This window comes from Papio anubis, chromosome 14 (assembly GCF_008728515.1).
Source record: "Papio anubis isolate 15944 chromosome 14, Panubis1.0, whole genome shotgun sequence".
In the NCBI taxonomy this organism is placed as follows: domain Eukaryota; kingdom Metazoa; phylum Chordata; class Mammalia; order Primates; family Cercopithecidae; genus Papio; species Papio anubis.
Genome location: NC_044989.1, coordinates 27344730 through 27357765, shown reverse-complemented (window position 1 = coordinate 27357765; position 13036 = coordinate 27344730). Strand labels below are relative to the sequence as shown.

At 39.2% G+C, this 13036-nt stretch overlaps 1 protein-coding gene across 1 annotated transcript in view; it reads right to left on the bottom strand.

The window, feature by feature from the left end:
* Positions 1–13036, bottom strand: part of SLC4A1AP (solute carrier family 4 member 1 adaptor protein) — a 31178-nt gene that overhangs the window by 14840 nt on the left and 3302 nt on the right. Inside the window, exons 3-8 of the mRNA XM_003908436.5 lie at positions 12439–12561; positions 11268–11328; positions 10787–10926; positions 4363–4523; positions 2688–2757; positions 2127–2313 (exon numbers count right to left, since the gene is read on the bottom strand). Of these exons, the coding sequence (XP_003908485.2) occupies positions 2127–2313; positions 2688–2757; positions 4363–4523; positions 10787–10926; positions 11268–11328; positions 12439–12561 (742 nt within the window). The remainder of the gene's footprint in view (positions 1–2126; positions 2314–2687; positions 2758–4362; positions 4524–10786; positions 10927–11267; positions 11329–12438; positions 12562–13036) is intronic.

Sequence of the window (13036 nt, the reverse complement as noted above, 5' to 3'; positions counted from 1 at the left end):
GTTATTTGTTATTTAAAACTAGAACTGCAACTATATTACAGTAAATTTAGACCTAAGGTGGTATGGCTATTTGGTATAGGATTTTCTTTTCAAAATTCAGTATATCTGAATAGAATAGAAAGTATATTCACATGTTTGAAACTCAAGTATAAAGCACATATACTGTGAAAAGTCTCCCTCCCATTGCTGTCCCCCAGCCACCCAGTTGCCTTCCCCATTGGCAATCAGTATTACTAGTTTTTAACTAATCTTTCCAGAGATACAGTAGCAGGTGCTATCCCTCCCAGATTCCCTTTATCAGGCCAAACAGCTACAGCAGACATCGGCTGCTAAAGGTTTACATCTGCACCCTTCCCAGAATTACTGTGGGTCCCTCCCACCCCCAAGTCATGGGCAGCCTATGACCAATGAAGGGTTGGGAGGACGGGGTATGAAAACCCAAGCCCCTTGCCTCCATGGCATCTGTGGTGCCATTCAGGCTCTCCTGAAACCATATCTTAGTCCAGCTTCTTCTCCTGCCCTCTCCTGCTTCCCTCACTCCCATATAGATTTCTCCAGAGAGCACTCTCTTAATAAATCACTTGCAGATGAATCTCCGATTCAGTCTGTTTTTAGGGAACCTGACCTAAACAGATATTATGAACATAAGCAATGGCCTACTTACCTATGTATTCTTCCCCCGCCATCATTTTTACAGACAGTGTCTGTTATACACACCGTTCTGCACCTTGCTTTTGTTACTCATCTTGATAGTGTTTCATATCTTACATATAGTTGCCTCTTTTTTTAACAGCTATATGGTGTTCTATTGTATATCTATATTATAAATAATTTAATCCATCCCCTTTGATAAACATTTAGGGGATTTCTAATCTTTTACTATTATTAATATAAACAATGCTGTACATCATTTCCTAAGTATGTGAGGGACAAATTCCTAGAAATGAAATAGATCAAAGGGCATGTGCATTTGTAATCAGGATAGAGAATGTAACTAATTTGTCCTTCAATGAGCAATATAAGAAAGTGCCTTTTTGTCAGCCTCATCAGCACAGTATAAAATCATAATTAATCTTAATCAAATTCATATATAAAAATGGTATTAAGGCCAGGTGTAGTGGCTCACACCTGCAATCCCAGCACTTTGGGAGGCTGAAGTTGGCAGATCGCTTGAGGCCAGAAGTTCAAGACCAGCTTGGGCAACATGGCAAGACCCCATCTCTACAAAAAATTAAAAATCAGCCAGGTATGGTGGGGCATGCCTGTGGTCCCAGCTACTTGGGAGGCTGAGGCAGGAGGATCACTTGGTCCCAGAAGGTCAAGGCTGCAGTGAGCTGTCACTGTGCCACTGCACTCCAGTCTGGGTGACAGAGTGAGACCCTATCTCAAAAAAAAAAAAAAAAAAAAAAAGGTATTAGGTTGTAGTATTGTATTTCTCTCATGATCATGAAGTTGAGCGTCTTTGTATAAAAGATGCTATTTGTATTTCTTTTTCTGTGGTCTGTGAGTACACATCCTTTACCGATTTTTCTCCTCTGTCACCCATGCTGGAGTACAATGGCACGATCACAGCTCACTGTAGCCTCGAACTCCTGGGCTCAAGCAATCCTCCTACCTCGGCTTTCCCAAGTAGGTGGGACCACAGGTATGCTCCAACATGGCTGGCTAATGTTTTTATTTTTTGTAGAGATAGGGTTGGGCCGTATCACTCAGGCTGGTCTTGAAAGTGATCTGCCTGCTTCAACCTCCCAAAGTGCTAGGATTACAGGCGTGAGCCACTACACTCAGCCTCAGAGGTCTTTTCATATTAGATAAATTAGCTTTTTGTGCATGATGCTTTTTAAAGGAGTTTATTCCACACTAAAAGATTAAAAAAAAACCTTCAGAACCTTCCAATGTATCAGAAATCAACATAGTTTTGTCAGAAAATCCTCTATCAGACTGTATTTCACAAATATGAAACAGGTTTTCAGTTATTCTATGAAACCACTGCCTTCTGTGCTTTAAAGGGTTTCTTGTATTACATTTGTATTATATAATGATTATTTAAGAAGATAAAGCAATAATTGAAAATGTTATCTACGTTACCATACTTATTTAGAATTCCAAATATAACTAAGACTTACTTTTTTAGTTCTGGAATCTCTGCTGGCTTTACAATTTTTATTAACCCTTTAAGTCTCTGTTGTTCTTTTCTCAGTTCAAAAGTTCTCAGGTGAAGTTTCTTCCGGGACACACCATCTAATGTACTGCCTGATTTCATTTCTGACATGAACGCATCTAAAGAATCCTGAGACGGAGACTCTGATAGAACTGTCCAAGAAAAAAAATAACACATGTTTAGAAAGATGATCCCAAATATTTTAAAATTCAGCCAAAGTTTCCATAAAAAAGTCACTAACATAAAACTGGAAAGAGGACATCACTAGTAATAGGAATAAGGAACAGGTTATAGCCATGAGACTTTGGGAAGTCATTTTGTCTCAATGGGTTTCATTCCCCTCAACTATTAAATAAAGAGGTTAAACCAAATTATTTACAATGTTCTTTCTAGTTCTAAAACAGTATGTTGCTCCTTTGAAAGGCTCCATATTCTGTATGGTATTTCTTATTAACTAATGTAGCCCCAGTGCCTAGCACAGAGCACTATATATAGTATAATAATAAATATTTGATGAAAAACTTACCTTGGCTTGAGGCTTTCAATCTCTCAGAAATTTCAGAAAGCTCCCTTTCAGCATCGTTTAATTTTGCAACCTGTAACACCCAAATCAACAGGGTTAAAAAGTTTTTCTTCTTTCAAACTTTTTCCTTATCATCCTCCTGTTTTCATTATTGTTACTAGAAGTTTTAAGAAGAATAACTCAAAAGTCCAGTTAAACTGCTACTTATGGAGTTAACGCTTTATTTTTTTTTTCAGATGGAATCTCGCTCTGTCGCCACACTAGAGTGCAATGGTGCAATCTCGGCTCACTGCCACCTCTGCCTCCCGAGTTCAAGTGATTCTCCTGCCTCAGCCTCCTGAGTAGCTGGGACTACAGGTGCGTGCCACCACACTCAAATAATTTTTGTATTTTTAGTAGAGACAGGGTTTCACCATGTTGGCCAGGATGGTCTCAATCTCTTGACCTCGTGATCAGCCTGCCTCAGCCTCTCAAAGTGCTGGGATTACAGGTGTGAGCCACTACACTTGGCCCGAGTTAATGCTTTTTTTTTTTTTTTTGGAGACGGAGTCTCGCACTGTCACTCAGGCTGGAGTGCAATGGCATGATCTCAACTCACTGCAACCTCTCTGCCTCCCACGTTCAAGCAATTCTCCTGTCTCGGCCTCCAGAGTAGCTGGGACTACAGGCGCACGCCACCACACCTGTCTAATTTTTGTATTTTTTTTTAGTAGAGACGGGGTTTCACCATATTGGTCAGGCTGGTCTTGAACTCCTGACCTCAGGTGATCCACCTGCCTCGGCCTCCCAAAGTGCTGGGATTACGCGTGAGCCACCACGCCTGGCCTGGAGTTAACACTTTTTATGTGTTAAATCCAAATTTAATTTATTTCTGAATTTAAAAACACAGAATTAAACAGAATGAATAACTCAGACTTTATTTTACTCAGAAGAAAGAGCTCAAGGTATTGGTTTTCACATAAGTCGAAAGGATAGATGTTGGGTAATGTTTTAAGTTCTGAATCCTACTATAAATTAATACCTGTAAGAAATTCCTTGAAGTGCAACTGCTGAATCAATACATTTCTAATGTTGACAGATGTCACAGGATTGATCACTTAAAAGGCTGTATTGTACATTCCCACCAATTGAGTCCACTTCCCCATATTCTGGTCAAGCTCTGCATTATTAATCTTATGTTTTTTTCTAGTCAAATAGGAAGCCTATTACCTACCTATTATTGTTTGTTACCTACCCGTTAGCACATGTCACCTTGTGATAATTTCCTGATAATATACTGTTTCAGACTACATATTACCATACTACATTCTTCAAAATTCCTTTGACTTCTCTTGACTGCCAGGAGGCTAAAGTCAATTTCACCTCAGAATGCCCTAACTTGGAACTTTTTCCTTTCTCTTTGAGAGAGGTACTATCATATCCAAAGAATGTTAATTAATGGATCAATATCCTGGAGGAAAGTATCTAGCAGCAAGCCAAATCTTTTTCAAACAACTTGGATAAGACTAGTTGTTTGTTACCATTAAATTAACAGACCACAAAAGTTGTACTTCAGTATCAGATTTCAATGCTACTACTTTAAAAATTATAATTATCATAAAACATATTTAAATAATACATTATTTTATTAAAAATTAAACTATTAAATACCACAGCTACTTCCATAAATAAAACTTGCCAATGATTCAAAGGTCTCTGGCTTCTCATCAATCTTGCCAGCCTTCTTCATTCTGTTCAGACGCTTCTTCTCGACCAGGCCAGTCCGATCAAGAAATGTGTCATCGTCACTGTCATAAAAGTCTTCATCTTCCCAGTTCTTGGCTTTCCTTTTCCGAGATACTAGAGGTAGACAAAATGATGAATAAATAAGTTTTTAAAAAAGAAAATAGAAAGAAAGAAGGCAAGTAGGCAAGGAGCTTAAAATGTCACCAACAACTACTGAAAGAGAGGTTCTACAAGCTGCCAAACTACGTATAAAAACAAAGGGCTAAACCTTGAAGACATTATACTAACTGAAATAAGCCAGACATCAAAGGACACTTACTGCATTATATGAGGTACCTAAAGTAGTCAAATTCATAGAGACAGAAAAGTAGAATGGTGGTTGCCAGAAGCTGGGAAGGAGGGAGAATGAAGTTAGTGTTTAACAGGTACAGAATTTCAGTATGGAATGATAAAAAAAGTTCCGAAATGAACAGTGTTGATGGTTCCATAACATTGTGAATGTACTTAATGCCACTGAGTGGTACTCTTAAAAAGGTTAAAATGGTACACTTTTCTATTATGTTTATTTTTCCACAATTTCTTATTAAATAATTTTTCATTAAAGCAAACAGTTAATTTATTTAATGAGCAAACAGCTTTTAAAAATCAATGAGGATGGCCAGGCGTGGTAATCCCAGCACTTTGGGAGGCCAAAGAGGGGTGGATCGCCTGAGGTCAAGACCAGCCTGACCAACATGGTGAAACCCCATCTCTACTAAAAATACAAAAATTAGATGGGCATGGTGGCAGGCACCTATAATCCCAGCTACTCAGGAGGCTGAGGCAGGAGAATTGCTTGAACCTGGGAGGTAGAGGTTGCAGTTAGCCAAGAAAGCGCCATTGTACTGCAGCCTGGGCAACAAGAGAGAAACTCTATCTCAAAAAAAAAAAAAAAAAATCAATGAGGAAAAAGGAAAACAAGAAATTAGAAAAAGGCCAATAACCCAAAAGAAAATTTGAAAAAGAATAATGAAAGCAGTTCACAGAAAAATACAATAAATATTTTAAAAGATGTTACCTTAAAAAAAAGTACAAATTTAAAAATTAGATACTTCTCATCTATTAAACTAGAAAAACATAAAAATATTAATAATTGGTGGGAATGTACATTGATACAACCTTTTTGATGGTCAAGCCTACAATATCTGCCATTAAAAATGCACTGATCCAGCAATTTCACTTCTAGAAATTTATTCTATAAATATCAATGCAATAGTATTTATAACAGTGAATATGTAGAGAGTCCATCAATAAGAGACTATGACAGCTACTACTTGTTTGTCCACCCTACAACATTCTACTCCCTCTGTTCTGATAAAAGTACCTCTTTCCCTAGAAAATTCCTCCCCCATTTTATCTGGTTTAGGGATAGTTACAGGACCAAAGCCAAATCAGTAAGACTCTTTCCCTCATATTTATATTTAGAGATGGGGTAAAGAGGTTCTCTTTACAATGAGGTTATTAAAGTGACAGACTGTAAGTTCAGAGCTGTAAGCAATCAGCTTTTCAGCACAGGGTAAGAATTTGTCTGCAAAGTTTAAAAACGTACTCATGAGACAGACTCACTCACAGAGACACACACACATACAGCTTGTATATGTCCTGGTGATGTGAGTCCAGTTTGGTAGTACCAAACTTGAGGTTCTGGTTCATGTAGTTGGTCCTTCATTCCTGTTCCTTCATCCTGAGCTATTCTTCCCAGCTTCTGCAGCCAATAACCTTTCCCCAAGCTAGTTTGAATTGGACTTCTCTTATTTGCAAGCAAAATAGTCCTTATTAACATAAGCCTAATTTCCAGGTTAAGATGGTACATTAAACACACATACCTAATTTCCCTCTTTTCCTAAACTCCACTAAACCATAGTAAAGAGATGTTTTTTAAGTATAGTTATCCAAGCCTGGGCAATATAGCAAGACCTTGTCTTTATTAAAAATATATAATCCCAGCACTTTGGGAGGCCGAGGTGGGCGGATCACGAGGTCAGGAGATCGAGACCATCCTGGTTAACACGTGAAACCCCATCTCTACTAAAAATGCAAAAAATTAGCCGGGTGTGGCGGCGGGAGCCTGTAGTCCCAGCTACTTGGGAGGCTGAGGCAGGAGAATGGCGTGAACCCAGGAGGCGGAGCTTGTAGTGAGCCGAGATCGCGCCACTGCACTCCAGCCTGGGCGACTGAGCAAGACTCCGTCTCAAAAAAAAAAAAAGAAAGAAAGAAATTCACAAAGATCTAAATTTTAGAAAACTAGAAAGTAGACCTATGAGTAGAAACTAACTTAGCAGAACTTAAAAAGATAAATCCTAAACAGTGGGGAAAGCTGAGAGCCAAAGTGATTATACTGCAGAATCCTCAAATGCATCTGTAACTGGGGATGGATAGTACGGTCATGGAGGACTAAGTAAAAACTGATTGAGAAATAGATCTTCCTCCCTGCCTACTCATCTCCTTTCCATCTGCAGTAGAAATCCAGAGGTTAATCTCTGGAAAGGGTAAAACAGAAAGCCTTTGGATTATGAGTTGACTAGTAAAGTTGAAGGCATGGGCACTATAATCTAAAAATAGTACTGTCCTGAAAACTGCTAAATGAGAAGCTACTCAGCCACCTTCTACCACGTAGCTCTAGGAATGCTGGCAGCCAGTCTTTTCCTTTCAGGCAGGAGATTGGAAGAGCACTTTCTGGGGGAATCTTGCTCACAGAGGAGGAAAACTAAAAGGATACTTACATCAAGGTTTCCCCAACAAAAGGCTGACCCACATCATTCAACAGTACTGCTCAAAGTCAACAAACCCCACTTATATATTCCAAACTGTCAATCACCTTTTACATACCCAAATTAAAAAACTACAATGAAGAATTACATGACACCTAAGAAAAGTCTTTAACATGCAAAACAGAGACCACATAAAAAGAAAAATAACATGGAGAAAACAGAAAGGAGATATTTACAACCCACGAAACAACAGGATATTATGTTTTAAAAAGGACAATTCAAAAACCAAAAACGAACTTTTAGAAATTAAAACCTTGGAGTCTTTGAGCCTTCTCTGGCATGAAAGACTGCCTGATTTTAAAACCTTAAAAAAAAGAGAAAGAAATTAAAACTTTGATGGCAAAATAGAGAAGGCAGAAAGATAAAGGTGCAGAAATCTCTCAGAAAGAATGAAAAGACATACAAATGAAAAAAAGAAGAAAAAAAACTTAAATGGTCTGTCCAAGAGGTCCAAAGTCTGAATAATAAAATTCCATAGAAAACAGACGGATGAAACAATTAATGGCATAATTGCAGAAAACTTCCTGAACAGCCAAGATTTCCAGATCAAAAGGATCCCACAAGAAAAATGAACAAAAATAGACCCACAGAAAAGTACTTCATAGTTAAGTTTTAGAACCTTTAGAACAAAGGGAAACTCTTACAAACTCTGGCAAGGGGAAAAGAAGATGACATACAATGTGATCAAAATCTGAACAGTTTAGGATTTCTCAAAAGCAACATTGAATGTAAAATAAGGAAAACTTTTTCCAACTTAGAATTGTATTCCCAGCCAAACTATTAATCAGGAGTGAAGCTACAATAATTATATTTTCAGAAGAGAAGGGTTAATAAAGTATATTTCCTATACATGCTTTCTCTGATATCTACTAGAGTATGTCTACCAAAACAAGAGAGTAGACCAAGAAAAGGAAAGATGTGAAATTCATTGAAGACTATCATCACCCATGCCCTCTAGTGTTGTACCAGCTTTTTATCTGCTAAAAGTACAGAAGGATGTACTACTGTGCAAGGAAATAAACCAAGAAATATGAGAATATGAGAATCAAGAAACAGAAAAGTCAACCCTGGAGAAAAGACAAGGGAATCTCAAGGATGATAGGAAAGTTAAGTCCCAGGTGACAGTTCTATAGCAGATCTGCAGAGCAATAAGCCCTGAAAGAAAAATAGTGCTCTTCAGAAAAAGTGTCTCCAAAAAAAAAAATCAGAACTGATAAATTACTTAATCATTAAGTTGTTTGATATGGTGAGGCTCCTGAAAGGTGTGGGAGGAATGAGCAAGAAATACAAAAAAGCCCCAAACACATGAAAAGTAAACACAATTATTACCCTTAGGAAAAACAAAAAGAAATAAAACTGCTCAGTTATGACTAATATTGGCATAAGCATAATCATGTAAATACTAAATACTAATTTAGCAGAGTCGACATATAATGTCTAAAATAAATGACTCAAATTGTAACAGCATAGTCTTGTTCTTAGAAATACAGGTGTTTTTAGGCCGGGTGCAGTGGCTCACACCTTTAATCCCAGCAGGAGGCCAGTGGTGGATCATGAGGCCAGGAGTTGAGACCAGCCTGGCCAATATATGGTGAAACCCTGTCTCTACTAAAAATGCAAAAAGTGGCTGGATGTGGTGTACCTTCTGTAGTCCCAGCTGCACCGGGGCTGAAGCAGAAGAATCGCTTGAGCCGGAAGCAGAGGTTGCAGTGAGTGAGGATCATGCCACTGCACTCTCTAGTCTAGGCGACAGGCGAGACTCCACCTCAAAAAAGAAAGACAGTTGTTTTATTTTTTTAAAATTTTGTTATTTATTTAGAGATGGAGTCTTTGTCTCTGTTGCTTGAAGCTGAAGTCTGTTCTTCTGATCTTGGCTCACTGCAACTGCCTCCCTCTCAGGTTCACACCGTCTCACCTGCCTCAGCCTCCCAGTGCTGAGACTGAGCCCTGCCACTGCGCCCGGCTAATTTTTGAGGCCAGTCTGGCTCTGTCGCCAGGCTGGAGTGCAGTGATCTCAGCTCTGCAAGCTCTGCCTCCGGGTTCACGCTCATTCTCCGGCCTCAGCCTCCCGGTAGCTGGGACCACAGGCCGCCACCTGCAGCCCGACTGGTGCTGTAATAGAGCCGGGGTTTCACCGTGTTAGCAGGATGGTCTGATCTCCTGACCTCGTGATCCCAGCCCGTCTACGGCCTCCCAAAGTGCTGGGATTACAGGCTTGAATTGCAGCGCCCGGCCTTTTTTCTATTTTAGTAGAGATGGGGTTTCACCGGTGGCCCAGCCAGGATAGTCTCTCAATCCTGACCTGAAGTGATCTGCCTGCCTTGGCCTCCCAAAGTGCTGGGATTACAGGCGTGAGCCACTCTTTAACCAAAAGAAAATACAAGTTTTTAAATTTTAGAATAAATAACTGAAGAACTAGAAGCAGGGAAGAAGGCTGAGGGAGGGGTAAGACAGGGAACAAGTATATTTTATTATAAGCTTTTGGTAGTTTTGAACCAGACAAGTTATTTGCAATAATAAAAATATAATATAAGCCTTACTAATAAATAATGCTCTACTCAGACTTTAAAAAAAAAAAACCAAAATACATAATTAACATATTGATACATACTAAATGTATTGATGCTTAATATTCTGATACTGCCAGGCAGAGTGGCTCCTACCTGTAATCCCAGCACTTTGGGAGGCCAAGGCGGGCAGATCACCTGAGGTCAGGAGTTCGAGACCAGCCTGACCAACATGGTGAAACTTCATCTCTATTAAAAATACAAAAATTGGCCAGGTGCGGTGGCTCATGCCTATAATCCCAGCACTTTGGGAGGCCGAGGCAGGTGGATCACCTGAGGTTGGGAGCTCGAGACCAGCCTGACCAACATGGAGAAACCCGGTTTCTACTAAAAATACAAAATTAGCCAGGCATGGTGGTGCATGCCTGTAATTCCAGCTACTCGGGAGGATGAGGCAGGAGAATTGCTTGAACCCAGGAGGCAGAGGTTGCAGTGAGGCAAGATCACGCCATTGCACTCCAGCCTGGGCAACAAGAGCAAAGCTCCGTCTCAAAATAAATAAATAAATAAATACAAAAATTAGTTGTGCATGGTGGTGTGTGCCTATAGTCCCAGCTACTAGTGAGGCTGAGGTGGGAGGATGGCTTGAACCTGGGAGGTGGAGGTTGCAGTGAGCCGAGATCATGCCACTGCACTCCAGCCTGGGTGACAGAGTGAGACTCCATCTCAAAAATAATAATAATAATAATGATAATAATATCCATGATATATTCTTATGTTAAAAAAGTGAGTCACAAAAGATTGTAATTAATATGACTACATTTGTGTATGAGTGTTTGTTTTTTGTTAAGGGATCTAGTTCTCAGCACACATCTATATATGCATGGAAAATGTCTGGGAGAACATAAACAGTGGCCACCTTAGGGTATTGAGAATTTTTTTCTTTTCACTTCAAAAAATTCTGTACAATTTATATATTCCCCCATAAAGAAGTTTTATTACCATTCGTGTCGAATTTTCCTTTTTTTTTCCTAGAAAAAAAGGGCTCCTATATACTGACCTGCTTCCTGCCGAAGCAATCCCAAAGTGTCAAGAATCCGACAAGCTTCCAATGAGCACTGGATCATTGCTTCTTTTTTCTTTCCTGAGTGAATGGCCTCAGCCACCAGTTGTTTTCCAGTTGAATCATCCACAGGTAATCTTCATTGGGTTGGTGGGAATTACAGCACAGCATTAAGCTCCAATTCTCATGAAAACAACTACTATGCTATGATAATAGTCATTTTTTTTAGATGGCCTTTTAGTCTTTGAATCCATCTTCTTTTATCTTGCCAATGTTGGATTTAAAATCTTTTCTTTCTATTTCTTACCCATTCCACCCCACTCTCCAATAATATAAGGGTTACTAAACTATGAAGGTTCAAATTTAGAAATAGCTTAAAATTAGATGAAAGCTACTTTTTGGTTGTTATCTATAACCATACATTAAACCTGAAATTGGCCATTTTCCAGAAATGAACATTAATAAGAAAAAAACATACCTCACCCTGCAGAGCCAAGTGCTATGTCCCTGTTCATCAAATTCATATTCTAATTCTTCTCCTGTGGGAGAAAGACAGACAAAACAATTTTAATAGAATCCAAAAATTACTAGTTGATACAATGAGAAATGAGAACAAATGTTAAATAAGAACAAGTTCCTATCCTAACACTTTGGGAGGCTGAGGCAGGATGACAGCTTGAGTTTAGGAGAGCGAGACCAGTCTGTGCAACATGGCAAACCCCCATCTCTACAAAAAAATACAAAAATTAGCCAGGCATAATGGTACATGCCTTTTGTCCCAGTTACTATGGGTGCTAAGGCCGGAGGATAGCTTAAACCCAGGAGGTTAAGATTGCAGTGAGCCAAGATTGCACCATTGCACTCCAGCCTGGGCGACAGAGTGAGACCCTGTCAAAAAAAGAACAAGTTCCCATATTACACTCAGTAAATTTCAATGCATTTCACTTCTCATTCCTAGGGATTATCGTCTGATAATAAAATTAGAGTAAGTCTGAGGCAGAGAAAAAAGCAAACTCAAAGTAATCAATTCTCCATACATAGCTTTGTTCACTGTATAGTACCTTTCACTTTTGTAAGTTGTAGACTTAAGTGGTTATTTTAACACAGTTGCCTGGTTTTTAGAACCACAGATATTAAGTGTACAGCTGTTTCATATTTTATATATACATATAAAATATTTACACATACACATACATATACATAGATATTCTCTCAAAGTATTTCTACCAAAACAATCCTCTATAGAAAAAAATTTTAAATCATATAATATAAAGTCAAAACCCATGTTAAGAATTACAAAAGATCAGGTGAATTTGGAATTTAAAAATTACAGGAAGTTGGCTCAATTTCCCCACCACCAAAGTCCAGGATCTTTTGAGAAGAATGAGATGAGTCAGGAAAAAGTACTTCTTTTTTTTAAGATAAGAAGAAAGACTAACAAGATTTTTATGATTTTTTTCCCTCTGCTATACTAATGAGGAATAATTTTCAAAATAAACATAAAGCAACTGACCACAAGAGTAAAAAGTGAACAAGAAGGACAGCAATAAAATTACAGCATATCTTAGTATAAAGCTCAACCTGAAGCTCTAGAAAACCATACTGCTCTGGATACATTTTAGTGGTAGGGTCAGAATCTGTTTACATACCTTCTCGGTCAAAAAAGCCTTGGAGGGCCTTTTTGGGATCCTTTATATAAAAGGCCTCCCTTTCCTGCTGAAACTCTAAGACAATAGGGTTCTCTTCAGCATCATCCTCTACTGCATCTTCTCCTACAGGATATGGGAAAGAAAGAAAAGACAATCAGACATGAGAAGAGACTATTTGAATGATACCCACTATTCTTTCAGGCTGCATAAAGACATAGTTTAGGCTGGGCATGGTGGCTCACACCTGTAATCCCAGCAACTTGGGAGGCCGAGGCAGGTGGATCACAAGGTCAGGAGTTCGAGACCAGCTTGGCCAACATGGTGAAATCCCATCTCTACTAAAAATACAAAAAATTAGGCCGGATGTGGTGGCTCACGCCTGTAATCCCAGCACTTTGGGAGGCCAAGGCGGGCGGATCATGAGGTCAGGAGATCGAGACCATCCTGGCTAACACGGTGAAACCCCATCTCCACCAAAAATACAAAAATTCTCCAGGCATGGTGGCGGGTGCCTGTAGTCCCAGTTACTCCGGAGGCTGAAGCAGGAGAATGACGTGAGCCCGGGAGGCAGAGTTTGCAGTAAGCCGAGATGGCACCA